The 18,361-nt window shown below is 44.9% G+C and overlaps 1 protein-coding gene across 1 annotated transcript in view; it reads left to right on the top strand.

Moving 5' to 3' along the window:
* LOC126419098 (glucose dehydrogenase [FAD, quinone]) overlaps positions 1-18,361 on the top strand; it is a 116,006-nt gene that overhangs the window by 79,329 nt on the left and 18,316 nt on the right. Inside the window, exons 3-4 of the mRNA XM_050086196.1 lie at positions 5,461-5,669; positions 17,002-17,204. Of these exons, the coding sequence (XP_049942153.1) occupies positions 5,461-5,669; positions 17,002-17,204 (412 nt within the window). The remainder of the gene's footprint in view (positions 1-5,460; positions 5,670-17,001; positions 17,205-18,361) is intronic.

Here is an 18,361-nt window from a genome sequence, read left to right as displayed (position 1 = left end):
GGGAACTCGCGTTCAGGAAACGTCATTGAATCAGCAGTCTTATGACTGGTTCGATGCAGCCCGCCACGAGTTCCTCACCTGTGCTAACCTCTTCATTTCAGAGTAGCACTTGCAACGTACGTCCTCAGTTATCTGCCAGATGTATTCCCATCTCTGTCTTCCTCTAAAGTTTTGCCCTCTGCAGTTTCCTCTAGTACCTTGGAAGTCCTATCATCCTGTCCCTTCCCCTTCTCTGTGTTTTTCAAAGATTCCTTTGCCCTCCATTTCTGTGCAGAACCTCCTCATTCCTTACCTTATCAGCCCAACATTTTCAACATTCGTCTGTAGCACCACACCTCAAGTGTTTCTTTTCGCTTGTGTCCTAGTTTCCCTATAATCCATGTTCCACTACCAAACAATGCTGTGCTCCAAACGCACATTCTCAGTAAGTTCTCACTCAAATTAAGACCTATGTTTGATACCAGCAGACATCTCTTGCCCAGGAATGCGCTTTTCGCCAGTGCTGGTCTGCTTTTGATGTCCTCCTTGTCCGGTCCGTCACTGGTTATTTTGCTGTGTAGGTAGAAGAATCCCTTAACTTCTTCGTGACTATCAATCCTGATGTTAAGTTTCTCGTTTTTCTCATTTCTGCTACTCCTCATTACTATCGTCTTTCTTCTATCTGCTCTTAAACAATATTCTGTACCCATTATACTGTTCATTCCAGTCCGCACATCATGTAATTCGTCTTCACTTTCGCTCAGGATAACAATGTCAGCAGCGAATCGTATCATTGGTATCCTTTCACCTTGAATTTTAATACCACTCCTGAACGTTTGTTTTATTTCCATTATTGCTTCCTCGATGTAGAGATCGAACAGTAGGGCGAAAGACTGCATCCCTGTCTTACACACTTTTTAATCCGAGCACTTCGTTTTTGGTCGTCAACTCTTATTCGTTTTTGGTCGTCAACTCTTATTATTCCCTCTTGAGTCTTGTACATGTTGTACATTACCCGCCTCTCCACACAGCCTACCCATCTTTTTCCCAGAATATCGAACATTTTGCACCATTTTACATTGTCGAACCCTTTTCCCAGGTCGACAAATCCCATGAACGTGTCTTGACTGTTCTTTAATCTTGCTTCCATTATCAACCGCCACGTCAGAGTTGCCTCTCTGATGCTTCTACCTTTCCTAAAGATAAACTAATCGTCACGTAACACATCCTCAGTTTTCTTTTCCTTTATTTTATGTTTTTTCCTTGTCAGCAACTTGGATGCATGAGCTGTTAAGCTGATTGTACGATAATTCTCGCATTTGTCAGATCCTGCATTCTTCGGAATTGTGTGGATGCTATTTTTCCAAAAGTCAGACGCTATGTCGCCACACTCATTCATTCTACACGCCAATGTCAGCAGTCGTTTTGTTGCGACTTTCCCCAACGATTTTAGAAATTATGATGGAATATTACCTATCTATTCTGTCTTATTTGAGCTTAAGGCCTCCAAATCTCTCCTAAATTTTGATTCTACTACTGAATCACACGTCTCTTCTAAATCGACTTCTGTTTCTTCTTCTATCGCATGAGACGAATCTTCCCCCTCACACAGGCCTTAAATATATTCTCTCCATCTATCCGACCTCTCCTTTGTATAATTCCCTTTTAATTTCACCGAAGGTTATTTTGATTTTCCTGTATGCTAAATCAGTCCTTCCGGCAATCATTTCGTTTTCGATTTTCTCACATTTTTCATGCAGTCATTTCGTCTTAGGTTCCTTGAACTTCCTATTTATTTCATTCCTCAGAGAGACTTTTATTTATGTATTCCTGAATTTCCCTGAACGTTATTGCATTTCCTTCTGTCATCGATCAACTAAACTATATCTTCTGTTACCCACGGTTTCTTCGCACTTACCTTCTTTGTACCTATGTTTTTCTTATAGCTGCTGTGATTTCCCTGTTTAGAGATGTCCATTCCTCTTCAACTGGACCGCCTACTGAGATATTCGTTATTACTTTATCTATAGCCTTAGAGAACTTCAAGCGTATCTCGTCATTCCCTAATACTTCCGTATCCCACTTCTTTGCGTATAGATTCTTCCTGTCTAATCTCTTAAACTTCAACCTGTTCCTCAATCCTTCTAAATTGTGATCTCGGTCTATATCTACTCCTGGGTGCGCCTTACAATTCAGAATCTGATGTCAGGATCTCTGTCTCACCGTGATGTTATGTAACTGAAATATCCGCATATTTCCCGGCCTTTTCCAAGTATACCTCGTCATTTTGTGATTCTTGAACAGAGTATTCGCTATTACTAGCTAAAACTTGCTACAGAACTCAATTAGTCTTTCTCCCCTCTCATTCCTCGTCGCAAGTCCATTTTCTCCAGTAACCATTTCTTCCACTCCTTCCCGTACAACTGCTTTACAGCTCCTGATGACTATTAGATTTTCATCTCCCTTTACGTACGTTATTACCCTTTCAATATCCTCATACACTTCCTCTGCCTCTTCATATTCAGTTTGCGACGTCGGCATGTATACCTGAACTATCGATATCGATGATGGTTTCCTATGTATTCTGATAAGAACGACCCTATCACTGAACATAGCAACCCACTCCCAACCATACCTTCCTACTCATAACACATCCTCCCGTTATACCACTTTCTGCTGCTGTTGATATTACCCTACACTCATCTGACCAGAAATCCTTTTCTTTTCATTTCACTTCACTGACCCCTACTATATCTAGACTGAGCCTTTCCATTTCCCTTTTCAGATTTTCTAGTTTCCCTATCATGTTCAAGCTTCTGAAATTCTCCGCCCCGAATCATAGAACGTTATCCTTTCGTTGGTTATTCAATCTTTTTATTGCGGTCACCTCCCCTTTGTCAGTCCCCCCCCTCCCTCCCCCTCGGAAATCCGAATGGGATCTACTCCGGAATCTTTTGGCAATGGCGAGAGATTTTTTTTTTTTTTTTACAGGCCTCATGTCCGGCGGATGCACGCTAGAGAGCGTCAAAGTTATTATAGGCCCCTGCCTCTGTAGATGTATGTATACACAGGGTGATTCCGTGATGATGTTACAAAATTTCAAAAATGATGGACAAGGATAAATGTATCAATGTGAGGTAAGTGTCCCTGTACCGCAAACGAACGAGTCTAAAGTTAGAAGCGAAAACCGTTGTGATACCTCGGACATATACAGGTAGCCTTTTTGCTACGATTAAATGCCATGTAAGTTTCAGAGTTGGTAGTATGGAGCAAAACAAGAAAATATGTCCAGTAAACGTACGCTCTAAAACGCATACCTGAGGAGCTAGGACCACTTGTTCATCTTCGCTAGTGTGGAACCCATCTCCTCCACTGACCAAGTAGTCTTCGCTCTTAAGGTATGCATTTTAGAACCCATGTTCACAGGACATTTTTATCTGTTTTGCTCCACACTACATTACCACCTCTGAAAGTTGCCTACCCTACAATCACAGCAATAACCGGACAGGTACATGTATTCAACTGTCAGAAGTATCAGAACGGTTTTCGCTTACAACTTTCGAAATGGTTCAAATGGCTCTGAGCACGATGGGACTTAACAGCTGAGGTCATCAGTCCCCTAGAACTTAGAACTACTTAAACCTAACTAACCTTAGGACATCACACACATCCATGCCCGAGGCAGGATTCGAACCTGTGATCGTAGCGGTCGCGTGGTTCCAGACTGAAGCGCCTAGAACCGCTCGGCCACATCGGCCAGCTACAACTTTCGACTCGTTCGTTTCCGGTACAGGGCTCCTTACCTCAGACGATACATTTATCTGTCTCCATCATCGTAGAAAGTTTGTGGAATCACATATATACATACATTTACAGTCCCCGGCGTCGATAACTTTGACGCTCTCTTGCGTCGTTGCCTGACGTTACCCGACATGGGTTTCTATGTAAAACTTGATCTACTAAGTCCTCTCTACGACCTCTAGAAATGTGTAAGATGAATCGTGAATCCTCTTGTACGTATGATTCAGCGTAACTCTGGAACGCCTGAATCAAACACTAGCAAACTTTGTAAACATATGAGTTACTAACTGGAAAAAAATAGTATAAGGTTATGGCTTGCGTAAGCCCTGTTGGCATGAGGAGAAGAAACCATGCGATACAAAAATAGTCGAGAAGATCGATTAATAATGTCAACTCTGTAATTTATGAAGAGATTAAGTGCTCACACTTAAGATGTGTGTGTGTCCAAGTTGAGTACTGAATTTCACAGAACCTTGCAGAAGGAAGTAATCGTTCGCGGAATCGTTAAAACAGGAATAAACCTGTAACCGGGTAAACGCTATCGGCAGCTGCAAATAAAAAGAAATCCCTTAGTTGTGAATGTTCATTTATGCATGTGCAGTATGTGACTTGTAGTCGCCATGATCCTTCTACGAGAGATACAAAGGAGCCAGCAATATACTGACTGACTCTCCTGGGAACATACGCTCTCGGAATTTTAACAGTAAACCACACCGTAATGAACAGCGCCTCTCTCGCAATATCTGCCATTGAAGATGGATGAGCATCTCTATGCCTTCGCAATTCCTAAACGAGCCTATGACGAAACATACTGCCGGTTTCCTCTATCAAGGAGGAGGATATTAGCGTTTAACGTCCCGTCGGCAACGAGGTTATTAGAGACGGATTAGGAAAGGATGGGAAAGGAAATCAGCCGTTCCCTTTCAAAGGAACAATCCCGGCATTTGCCTGAAGCGATTTACGGAAATCACGGAAAACCTAAATCTGGATGGCCGGACGCGGGTTTGAACCGTCGTCCTCCCGTACGTCAGTCCAATTTGCTAGCAACTGCGGCACCTCGCTCGATTAACTTCTTGCTTCCTCTATCAATCCTGTCTGGGACGGGTCCCAGACTGACGAGGAATACTCAGGTATCGGTGGAACTAACAATCTGTGAGTGACGTGACAAATTCTACAGGTACCTGCGTTTGGGACATTACGTTGGTGCCGGCTGCTGTGGCCGAGCGGTGCTAGGCGCTTCAATCCGGAACCGCGCTGCTGCTACGGTCGCAGGTTCGAATCCTGCCTCGGGCATGGATGTGTGTGATGTCCTTAGGTTAGTTAGGTTTAAGTAGTTCTAAGTTCTAGGGACTGATGACCTCAGATGTTAAGTCCCATAGTGCTCAGAGACATAACGTTGGTAGTCGCTGTTAATAACGGCGGTGAATATTTGTCCGGTTCTAGCCATTTGTCCTGTTAGACAGTTTTCGATCCTACGGGCGTGTTCAGAATGACGATCGCGTGTCGTTGAGAGATTTATCTTTTGTCGGATGGGTGAGACAGAACGCGTCTTAGGTCTTTACCTGATATTCGAGTTGATGTGTGTTCTAACTGTGTCTTACTGGAATTGTTGCGTGCCTGTCAAGCTCTCCTTGATTTACTGCCGCGCAGTTCTCAGGCACTGTGCCGGTGTGGTTGCAGTTCACGGAAGCGAACTGGAAGTACAAGACGGAGCCGTCGGACCAGGCGTGCCTGGGGCTGCGCAACCGCCAGTGCAACTTCCCGCGCGGCAAGGTGATGGGCGGCTCCAGCGTGCTCAACTACATGATCTACACCAGGGGCAACCGGCGCGACTACGACAACTGGGAGCGGCTCGGCAACACCGGCTGGGGCTGGGACGACGTCTTCAGGTCAGACTGGGTGCCCCTCTGCCATTCTGGCCTCACCGCCGGCCGGCACACGTCAGGGCTAATCATAGATATCTTTATCCGCTGTGACGCTGTGATGTGGACGAGTGTTGCACCGCTCCTCGAGCTTTCACTTACTTCCCCCTACATATATATATGTTGCAAGCCACCACATGGTTTGTGGTGGAGACTACGTTTTGCACCCCTGTCACTTCCACCCTTCTCTGTTCCACCTGAGAAAGACGTGGAATGAACGACTGTTGGTGATCTGCGTAGGTTTGAATATCCCTAACGTTGTCTTCATGGTCAGTCCGCGAGATCCACGTATGAAGATGCAATATATACTTGTTCTAGGAACTAACGCTCTAGGAGTTACAGCAGTAAACCACTCCGTTATGGCGCCCAACGCTTGTTTTTGAGCGTCTGCGACTGCATTTTTGTGATGTTTTCGTGTTTAAGAGCCTGTGAGGAAACGCGCTGTCATTCTCCGGATCATCTCCATGTCCCCTGCCAATCCCATCTAGCACACGTGCCACGCTGATGAACAATACTATAGTATCGGTCGACCCAATGTTTTGCAGGTTACTTCCTTCGCTTATTCACTATACTACCTAAGGATTCTACCAATGAATTTCAGTCTGCCTTTTCTACAATTAGTTTTATGTCGTCTATCGACTTTTGGTCCACGTACAAGAGCAACGGTGACCCAGCCGTTACCGTGTTCATTCGTATCCTTGTTAGCGAGAGTGAAGTTCAAAACTCCACCGCAAAACACCGATGTCCCACGCAAGATGACTTGGGCGCCTACGAAATCCTTGGTAGTAATAGAAATGTCTTCTAGTGCTTTAAAAACTGTAAGACGCGAACACCTACTCCTCCTAAAATAACGCGGCATAACTAATCTGCAGAATAGCTGGAGAACAAAAGTCATTCCATATGCATATTCACAGATCATTAATGTATGTGATTGCTTCCAGTTATTGTTCGGCAATAGTGCAATCACGCAACGACGGGCCTCGCCGCCTAATTTTACACGCAGTAGGTTACATTTCTTTATGTTGACTATCAACTCAAAATCCGTGCACCAAGCATCAATCCTCTGCCCGTCTTCGTGCATTTCGCTAGAATTTTCTAGCCATGTGACTACTCTCTATATGTAACAGCATCAGCACCATTCCTTCACAAATTAATGCATTTAACGTGACACGCAAATGTTTACAATATATTCCACTGTGGTAAATATTTTTGCTAATTAGTTTCTTACATTCAAAGACGACTGACATATGAATATTCGGAGGATGATTCAGCAATACATTTTCATCATTATTGAGTGAATTACGCTCTACAGCTCAGAAGTGTGCGACATTAATGAACACCAATACAAGATATTACTGTCTGAAAATCTATATAGTGAGTAGGATGTGCCGGGTACTGCGGTTGGAGCCTGTGCAAAATGCAAACACAGAAAAGTAGCCTGTAAAATACGGGATTGGGTCCCTTCTGGAGGACGAAGAAGACAGAGGAGAGCGTGGGGAACAGGAGGAAAGGCAGTCCTTAAAAGTACCGTCTTCACTCACCGAAAGTCCAGTCCTGAGTGCCGAACTTCCTGCAGCGAACTTCCCCCAAGTAGACGGTAGAGACCAGAGGGATCACCAACTTAACTACTGTCCAATGACCACCGAATAGCTACAAATCTCTTTGCCTTGACTGAGAAAGCTACGTCGGCTTACCTGTTGCTACCACAACAGACAGCCAGATGTTGCACTGCTACCATATAAAAGACAAATTCAACGTACACATTCACTCACTCATTCATACAGATGATAAAAGGAAATTTGGGAGCACAGACTGCAGGTAATGTACATAGGATTAGATGTTTACTGGTAAAATTTATACTTTAAAGTTATTGTGTACAGCTGAATGGGGACAAACACGAAGTACAAAACTAAATTACAAATAATTATGCGAGGCAGTACGAAATACAATTTAAATAGTATGAAACGAATCTAACAGAGACGTTTCACTTGGAACACAGTTTCGCTTCGGAGGCATGCCTTCAGAAGGGTATAGCGGTGCGTAAACACCGCCTTACGTAAAGCCTCGTGGGGAACCCCCGTACGACTATGTCGGTGAGGCGAATGAACGGGAGAGGAAGTGCAAGGCGCCAATGATTTCCGCCACGGAGTCTCCCAGCGTGAACGCCACTGGCGCTCGTCTGTCCGCTCAACACGCTGCAGGCCCACTGGATTTCCCGTGCAATCTACAATGCGTCGCAGCCCGCTATCCTATTACCCGGCAAGGCGAACTGGTTACCTGAGATGTGCAAATTCTCCTTCCAACCTGCCGGCCCCTGTCTCCGCCGTAACCATTAAAGTAGCTCAACCTGCCACAACGGAGGGACGGGAGTGCAAGTGTACTGAAGCACAGTGTCTAAAGCAAGGCCAACTTGGGTTTCAGCAAGCCTGTCAAGCTTCGTAGGACCCGTTTATCCTGCTACATCTGACCGTCGGTTGCACCATCAATCCAGCGTGACTACAGAATAGTCAGGTATATCCTTGCGTAGATAGTCCCACTGCAACTCATTTATCATAACGGTGCCAGCAGTAAAATTAACAAACCAAACTTATAAGAGATCGAGGAGAAACTAACAGTTGGGGAATATGTACCAAGTCCAGCAGGGGAAAAACTTCCGTGGTTTATAAGGGAGCAACAAATAAATCTGAAGGTGTCTTACAGTACAAATTGTATAAAAAGTTACTAAACACTCATTCGGGAACATCTAGCACGTTACTTGTTTGCAAATTTGACCATCAGTTTCCTCACTCTACAAATATTTTGAAAGAGTACAAAGACTTAGTGGCTGACAAACGTGTGGAACTGTGTGCTAACGACTTGAGGCCATTTAGCAGTGCATAGGCTTTCTCAATTTAGGTCAAACACTGACTGAAATAGGGAAAAAAACATGGCTCAGAGGGTATTAAAAAACACATTCTGGTGATACGTAACGTAGTGCGAAGGAAACTTAGCATAAAAGAAAAGCTCTTTTTCTAGATTAAAATAATATGAAAAATTAATTTCGCGTTTGCTAAAATCCATTTGAGAAATTTAGGTAGAAGTATTTTGTTCAAGTCGGCCGCGGTGGTCTCGCGGTTCTAGGCGCGCAGTCCGGAACCGTGAGGCTGCTACGGTCGCAGGTTCGAATCCTGCCTCGGGCATGGATTTGTGTGATGTCCTTAGGTTAGTTAGGTTTAAGTAGTTCTAAGTTCTAGGGGACTAATGACCTGAGAAGTTGAGTCCCATGGTGCTCAGAGCCATTTGAACCATTTTTTTATTTTGTTCACTTAGAATGAATTCAGTGAAACCACAGAGCCCATCCTGGAAAAAAGTAATCAAAGTTTATATAATTGGGGTCATATTTGGCTGACAAACCGCACTTTACTTGGTGCTGCAGTATAACAGGTATCTTCAAGTTCTTAAATGCAAGAGATGTCTGCTTTCAGAGATGGTTCTGCTTACTACAGAAAACGTGTATTAGAGGTGAACTGATGATGGTTCCAATTGACCGTAGTCACTACTAATCTAGACAGAGCGACTTGCACAGAAAACCGTTCTTATCGAAATAAAGAAATAAATAATCCCAAAAATATGCTGAAAAGGAAAAAAGGAACAAATAAAAATCAACCATTTTCTCGCCTGCTGTGACCCAAAATGAATATATGTTTCATTGAGCCTCGTCTTGTGGTACTCAGGTTAAAAAAAAAAAATCAATTCGAATCCTCTTCATAACACTACAGTGAAAGCGTCCAGAAATAACAGCTACGTAGCGTATCATAGTGGCAAGACGGACAGGCAAGCACAATTCCTTCAGCCTGCTTGTGTTGGGCACAGCTTGACTTGGATGGGAGTAAAGGGGCCTCTCCGTTCTGCTGATAAAGTGCGGTGACTTGCCTGTCTGGCTAACAGGCGAGCATTGGCAGGCTAAAAGCGGAATTTGTACTTCTCTGCTGGTTACCCAGTCAGAGGGACTACACAGTCGCGCTTACGCCTGAATAACAGGCAGGGCAAGTAGTACCACTGTACACTCGAGTACTCCGACAAGCGGAGCGCTGCCACGCGCTACACCACGTCTGTACGCGTCTATTACTGTAGTCTGGTCCGAATTACTTGGTAGTTGACGCCTGTCACTCGCCGCGACAGCGCTGCCACACCGGCTGCCAGCTGCCGCTCCGTTATAGGTGACCCACAAACGGGGCGGATTACTTCACAAATGCTGGTAACGCGTAACGCGGAGCAGTGTTGGAGCAGCTAGCAGGAGATATGATGAAAATGCGAGTGTCTCTGTCGGCAGCTGACCTTAAGTGACAAATGATTGAACTGTAGCAGACGGCGCGTCTTTCAGCCCTGAATTCAGACTGATGCCCGAACACAACCACAACCACAACCTTGCGATGTGCAACTTATCCGAGAAAACGGCGGTCAACAATCAGCGGCAGAATAAAAAGCACGATTTTTTGTTCACAGCAGTCAAAGCAAACTTAAGATAGAAAAATTTCATTTTCAGAGTTTTTTTTTTTTAAAAAAAAAAGAGAGCTGTCATCGATTGGTTGCCTGAAACTATCCTCACAGTGGTCTCACGAACTGCCGCTTTGCCAGCCGATGATCAGATCTTGTTGATATTTCGTAATATATTATAGACGATACTGGCAAATTCCATACGAAAAAAAAGAATGGTAGGAAGAAAAATAAAGCCAAATAAAAAAGGTTAACACCATAATGAAAATGACGCGGGAAAGCGTTAGAAATTAAAGAAATAACATTTACATCAATTAATTGAATAAAAATAGTAAAGAAAGTCTACTGACTAGATTTAGAATAACAACAAATAATTGTGGTTCACGAGTTTCGAACTAAAAACGTCCTACACGACAGGCAAATCCGCTGACCACTACGCTAGAACACTATGACACGATACCTACACCTGTTACATTTCGGACTGTCATAGTCCAGTAGCAACGATGAACTGCAGCCTTCAAAAATTTGGCTTCGCGTAATGCTGTGCGAATCTTTTCTAGTGTAAGTCCATCTCTGTGATTATAACAACTGCATTTGTGACGCTGGACTGCGTATAGTGCAGACGGACCAGTAGTGTTTCATTAGCGCTGTGTACGAAACGCAATGTATATCGTCTGCATCGTTTGTCTGTATGTTGGTTGGTTGGTTGGTCTGTCTATAGGGAAAGGGGGGGGGGGGGGGAGGGGGACTGCTTGGTCATCGGCCCCTGCCTGTACGTGTGTTTTGTTCTGTGGTTATCATATGTGATGAAATACGAAGTTAAGAAGCCAGATTCAGGAGTCGGGATCCAAAGAAAACAAGAAAGAAAGCCTGACAAGGTGAACTGACCAACTGTTCTGGCAGTCTGACAATGGTCCATGGTTCGAGCGTGACCATGACCGCTCTGATTGGAAGAAACCAGCACCAACCTGTGAAGTATCATCTATCAAGTAATTTTAATCGGACTACAAAAATGGAAAAAGTAAGTGCAGCGTATCTCATGTTGGCTGCTCACCACGCCTTGCTGGCAGTATTTGTAAAACTACCATCCCTGTTGATGCTGCAAATCTGTGGTTGCTGATTCACCTGCTGTTTCAGTCGCGGATGATAACACCGACGCTTCGTTGGAATCTTCGCTCACTGATTATGCTACATTTTCAGTTTTATCGTCCACCGCAGTATCTCACCTCTAGTAATCACAACACACTTTTTTGCGTAACACAAGTTCTACAGTCGCAGTAACAACAAACTGGTCGTGCCGTCTAGTGCCCGCCGGCACGGTAGCTCAGCGTGTTCGGCCAGAGAGCCGGTTGGCCTCTGTAATAAAAAAACTGAGCGGAAGGATCAACAAACGAACTTGAACGGATGTCATCGTGACGTCCGCAACGACCAAACACAACGATCAACAACGAACAAAACGCAAAAGTGGTCATCGTTTCCGACTGGTAGTGCCGATGTCCCGGGTCTGATTCCCGGTGACCGCCTCAAATTTTTACTCTGATGGAAAGATCTGGGAGGAGGACACACGAAAAGCTGTTGAATATGAAAGCTTCTGGCAAGGGAAACCCCTTGATGTTACCGGGGATCGACCCCATGTTGTTCCTGTAGATTTATGCAATTTGATTCCTCAGACATTGCGTACCTGCTGTGCACTTTTGGGCTTAAATCAATCGCCTTTCGACTTGAAGTCCTAAACTTCTTCGTAAGGTTTGCCAAAATATTCTTCTCTGCATAGCTATAACATTCAGTGATTTTATAAGTTCTGTTCTTTGTCTGCCCCGTCTCGAGCGGATTCAAGTAACAACCTCACTTCTAGGCGGAGTAGTGGATGTCCTTGGAAGTAACGGATGCCCTTGGTCTCTCGCTCTTTTTGTAGTATTTTCCAAGGACTTCTGTCGTCTCTGTTTCTGGTGATTCACCATTATTTTGTTTGCTCTATGTATTTACTTTTTAACATCTGTGTGACGACATTTCAAACTCTTCCATTTTTCTCACAGTCCATGTTTTTAGTTCTTTCTTTGTAGAGCATGAACTGACGAGTGTTATAATCTGTTGTGGATACGAAAAACAGATTGAGATCCATAAGCAGCCATCTATAGCCATCTCCCAGAGTTCAGTAATACTTTATTACCTGATTTGGGATAATGCCATCATCAGATACGTCACTTAAGAATTAAAGTAAGTGTATTGGTGTCCGTCTGACATATTACTCGATTCTTATGACAGGATGCATCTTTTTTCACCGTTAGACGCGACCGTGCACACAATAAACTCACTTCCGGCTTCCGTTCCCACAATACTTTCGAACGAAGATTACATTACTGGTCATAAGCTTTTTGAGAATCATTCGGAAGTGAAATTATTGTAATGTAACTCAAGATGTGGACGATAAGCAATTCAGCAACGTGAACGATACGCAGCCCAGCCAACAAGAGAATAGAAACTTCGGAAGTGTCGTGTTACAGAAGAATGCTGAAGATTGAATGGGTAGATCGCGCAACCAATCAAGACGTCCTGAATGGAATCGGGAAGGAAAAGATGTGTGGCGCAACCTGACTGAAAGAAAGGGTCAGTTGACGGGACACATCAAAGAATTGTTGGTTTGGTAATGGAGGGAAGTGTACGAGCAAAACTATTAAGGGAGGACCTAGGCACGAGTACAAATGGAAGTAGTTTCTAGTAGTGGTGCAGAGATGGAGGGGCTTGCACAGAATAGAGCTGCGTGCAGAGCCGCAGAGAGCCAGTCTTCAGACTGAAGACCACCACCACCACCATAGCAACAACTCACATGCACACCAATACAGATGGTGTGAATCGTATGTACATGATAGTGATAGTTTCATTCCCAAAAGTCGAAGTACAGTGTCAGTGAAATAGTTCGGTGCTTGTTATCCGAGTTCATATGTTTCCCGTACCTTACAGTCGCCATAGACCTAAAGTAACAGTGAATTTGGAATCGCAACAAACAATGTTTATTTTTGTGGACGGTATCAGATGACTTAACCGCGAACATGAAATGTATTCGAATATACGAATACGAACAACAATCAGTTGTCTAGGGTAATGGCGACAATGAAAGTTTTTTGCCGGACCTGGACTCGAACACTAACCTCCTGCTTCGCGTTCGCCTCAGCCGCTTCAGCTGCCCGTGCGCGACTCACGGCCGGACCCAGACTTCCGTACCTCGTCTTTCGTGCGTCACAACTTGTACTCATAAACACACGTTACGTACTTTCCGTGCAGGGGAGGGCATTATGACTGAAAGTCGTTGCTTGGTAACGGCGGATAAATACGATATTGCAATGGCTGCGTTGTTAAGACGAACGATGCAATGCAGTATCGAAAACTATGAACAGTATTTTCACCTTCCGTTTTTTTCCCCCTTAGGTAGTAGACTTTGCCTGTTACGACATATCCTTACAAACTTCTGTTCCATAAGGTTAAACGATTTTCTGATTATCCATTCGGTTATAAAATCTTCTCGGGCTGACAACTGAGTCAACCATCTTCCCTTGAAGATGGCAAATAAGAAACTTGCTGAAACGTTGCCAGAGAACAACGCATTGACTCGACTGTCAACCCGAAAAGATTTTATCATCAAGATTCGCCGAGAAAGCCTGCACTTTCAAATATCCATGTGGTTCTTTAAGTAATTAATGATTTTTTTAGACTGGTAGTTAAATCCAATTTTGACTATTCGTTCTCATTTAGTTTTGACATTTGGTTTCTCCATTTATTTCTATATATAGTGTCTCCACTTTCATATGCTGTCGTAGGCTGAGGTGACAAAAATCAAGGGATACCTCCAAATACTATGCCGGACCTCCTTTTACCGGCTAGTGCAGCATGTCGACAGTGCACGGATTCAGAAAGTCGTTCGAAGTCCCGTGCCGAAATACTGAGCCATGGTACCTCTAGAGCTGTCCGTAATTCCGAAAGTGTTGCCGGTGCAGGATTTTGTGCACGAATTTACCTCTCGATTATGTCCCATAAATATTCGATGGAATCTGATGTCGGGCGTTGGGGGTGGCCAGATCATTTGCTCGAATTGTCCAGGATGTTCTGACATGGCGCATTGCCATCCATAAAAGTTCCATCCTTTCTTGAGAACATGAAGTCCACGAATGGCTGCACAAGTTCTCCAGGCAGGTGAACATAACTATTTCCTGTCTATGATCGGTTTCGTTGGACCAGAAGATCCAGTCCATTCCACGTAAACACAGCTGAAACCATTAAGGAACCACCACCACCACACTGCAGAGTACCTCGTTGACAACTTGAGTCCATGGGATCTGCGCCATACTCTAACACTACCATCAACTCTTACCAACTGAAATCGGGACTCATTTGAGCAGGCCAGGGTTTTCCGGTAGTCTAGGCAAACCAGAAGCCGGCCGGGGTGGCCGAGCGGTTCTAGGCGCTACAGTCTGGAACCGCGCGACCGCTACGGTCGCAGGTTCGGATCCTGCCTGGGGGCATGGGTGTGTGTGACGTCCTTAGGTTAGTTAGGTTTAAGTGGTTCTAAGTTCTAGGGGACTGATGACGTTAGAAGTTAAGTCCCATAGTGCTCAGAGCCATTTGAACCATTTTTTGGAAACCAGAAATGGTGACGAACCCAGGCGCTGCCAGAGACGAAAATGGTTCAAATGGCTCTGAGTACTTGGCACTTAACTTCTGAGGTCATCAGTCCCCTAGAAGTTAGAACTACTTAAACCTAACTAATCTAAGGACATCACACAGAACCTTGCCCTAAGCAGGATTCGAACCTGCGACCGCAGCATTCGCGCGGACCCAGACTGTAGCGCCTTGTGTAACTGTTAGCAAAGGCACTCGCGTCGGTCGTCTGCTGCCATAGCACCATACTTTGCCGCACTGCCCAAACGGATACGTTAGTCGTACGTCCCACACTGATTTCTGCGGTTATTTCACGCCTATTGCTTGTCTGTTAGCACTGAAAACTCTACGCAAACGCCGCTCCTCACGGTCGTCAAGTGGTGAGAGACAACGCCTCAAATTTAGTACTCTCGGCACACTCTTGACACTGTGGGTCTGCCGGCCGGGGTGGCCGAGCCGTTCTAGGCGCTGCAGTCTGGAACCTGCCTCGGGGACGAATGTGTGTGGTGTCCTTAGGTTAGTTAGGTTTAAGTAGTTCTAAGTTCTAGGGGTCTGATGACCTCAGAAGTTAAGTCCCATAGTGCTCAGAGCCATTTGAACTATTTTGAACTGTGGGTCTACGAACACTGAATTCACTAACGATTTCCGAAATGGAATGTGCCACGTGCCTAGCTGCAACTACCGTTTAGTGTTCAAATTGTGTTAATTTGCGTCGTGCGGCCATAATCACGTCGGAAACCTTTCCACACGAATCACCTGACAAGGAAATCTCCCCATCGCACCCCCCTCAGATTTATTTATAAGTTAGCACAGTGGATAGGCCTTGAAAAACTGAACACAGATCAATCGAGAAAACAGGAAGAACTTGTGTGGAACTATGAAAAAAAAAAGCAAAATATACAAACTGAGTAGTCCATGCACAAGATATGCAACATCAAGGGGTATTTGAGCTTAGGAGCGCCGTGGTCCCGTGGTTAGCGTGAGCAGAGGCGGAACGAGAGGTCCTTGGATCAAGTCTTCCCTCGAGTGAAAAGTTTTAATTTCTCAATTTTCCCAAAGTTATGATCTGTCCGTTCGTTCATTGACGTCTCTGTTCACTGTAATAAGTTTAGTGTCTGTGTTTTGCGACCGCACCGCAAAACCGAGCGCTTAGTAGACGAAAGGCCGTGCCTCTCCAATGGGAACCGAAAACATTTGTTCGCGAGGTCATAGGTGAACCGATTCCTCCACAGGAAAACACGTCTGATATATTCTATACGACACTGGTGACGGCATGTGCGTCACATGACAGGAATATGTTGTCGACCAACCTAACTTGTACACTTGGCGGATGGGTAAAAAGATTCTTCTATCTTGCCCGATTTAGGTTTTCTTGTGGATGTGATAACAACTCCCAAAAAATTGATGAAAACATAAGAGTTTGTCACATAAAATGCAACAAATGAATGCAACAGTTTCACAGTCGCAGTTTTCCCTGCGCTCTGTCAAAACATACGTTTGTAACGTTTTCAAATTTTTCCGTGTGTAGACCGTCAAATCGTGGATATGTCCAAGCAAATCTGAACATGTCCTGGAATTTTGGAGAGCGAAGTTGATTATGTGTGAGCGCCTGAACTTTGATAATTGTCTGAAAATAAAAAATTAAACTTTTCACTCGAGGGAAGACTTGAACCAAGGACCTCTCGCTCCGCAGCTGCTCACACTAACCACGGGACCACGGCGCTCCTGAGCTTACACTGTCCTTGATGTTGCTTATCTTGCGCATGGACTACTCAGTTTGTATATTTTGCTTATTTTTTCATAGTTCCACACAACTTCTTCCTGTTTTCTCGATTGATCTGCGTTCAGTTTTTCAAGGCCTATCCACTGTGCCAACTTGTAACTAAATCTGAGGGGGGTGCGATGGGGAGGTTCCCTTGTGAGTAAAATGTCAGCTCCGTCTATGCACTGCCTTTTTATACGTTGTGTACGCCACCTGTGTATGTGCATGCCGGTGCCCCACGACTTTTGTCACCTCAGTGCACCTGTTATGCTGCTTCATAGTGAGGATGATTTACGGTATTTTCTCTGAGAGAGAAATTAGAATCGCTGTGAAATGGACTTGGCTGAGGGTCCACCTTCGGAGCACAAAGTGAAAGCAACTTGCAGACGATGGCGCGGCGCGTTGCAGGTACTTCCTGAAGTCGGAGGACATGTCGATCCCGGAGCTGGCGCGCGACACCAAGCACCATCGCACGGGCGGCCCGCTCACCGTCAGCTACGCCCCCTACCGCTCCCCGCTGGCGCAGGCCTTCGTCGAGGCGGCCGGCGAGATGGGCATGCCCGTCGTCGACTACAACGGCGCCACGCAGACCGGCTTCTCCTACCTGCAGAGTGAGTGCCGCCGCCCGCCTTCCTCAGCGCTACGAGGCCGCTCGCTCCAGCAGTTCGTGCTGAAATCTCATTTTCACTAACAAACAACTCCCAGTTGTACATCCGTGTGTATCGACATATGTATTCCGAAAGTCACGCGATCGCTCGTAGCGGTTGCTACGAGGGCTATCCACAAAGTACATTACGTTTTGGAATTAAAAATAAATAAAGTATTGGAATTTTTTTATTGTATACAGATGAAAGCCACACTTAAATACTACTTTTCTACATAGTTGCCATTTAAACTAAGGCACTTATCGTAGCGATGGACGAGCTTGGAAATTCCTTCGTCGTAAAATTCGGCCGCCTGCGCCTTCAACCACGTGGTTACTTCTTCTTGAAGCTGTGCGTCGTCATCAAAATGCTGCATAGCCAACCACTTCTTCATTGCTGGCAATAAATGGAAGTCGCTCGGTGCCACGTCGGGACTGTACGGCGGATGAGGAAACAACTCCCACTTAAAAGATTCGAGAACTTCACGACTGGCATTTGCCGTGAGGGCCCGGGCGTTGTCGTGAATCGGCAAGATCTTTGAGCCCAACTTTGCCCTGCGCTTGTTTTGTATTGCTCTTCTGACGTTGTGCAGAGTTTGGCAATACCTTTGGGAGTTTATTGTAGTGCCTCTTTCCAGGAAATCCACAAAAATCACACCTTTTCTGTCCCAAAAGAAGAGGTAACCACGTGGTTGAAGGCGCAGGCGGCCGAGTTTTACGACGAAGTAATTTCCAAGCTCGTCCATCGCTACGATAAGTGCCTTAATTTAAATGGCAACTACAGGGTGTTTCAAAAATGACCGGTATATTAGAAACGGCAATAAAAACTAAACGAGCCGCGATAGAAATACACCGTTTGTTGCAATATGCTTGGGACAACAGTACATTTTCAGGCAGACAAACTATCGAAATTACAGTAGTTACAATTTTCAACAACAGATGGCGCTGCGGTCTGGGAAACTCTATAGTACGATATTTTCCACATATCCACCATGCGTAGCAATAATATGGCGTAGTCTCTGAATGAAATTACCCGAAACCTTTGACAACGTGTCTGGCGGAATGGCTTCACATGCAGATGAGATGTACTGCTTCAGCTGTTCAATTGTTTATGGATTCTGGCGA

This window comes from Schistocerca serialis, chromosome 9, assembly GCF_023864345.2.
Source record: "Schistocerca serialis cubense isolate TAMUIC-IGC-003099 chromosome 9, iqSchSeri2.2, whole genome shotgun sequence".
Lineage (NCBI taxonomy): Eukaryota > Metazoa > Arthropoda > Insecta > Orthoptera > Acrididae > Schistocerca > Schistocerca serialis.
The sequence above is the reverse complement of the archived record's forward strand: the minus strand, read 5'-3'. Positions and strand labels throughout refer to the sequence as shown.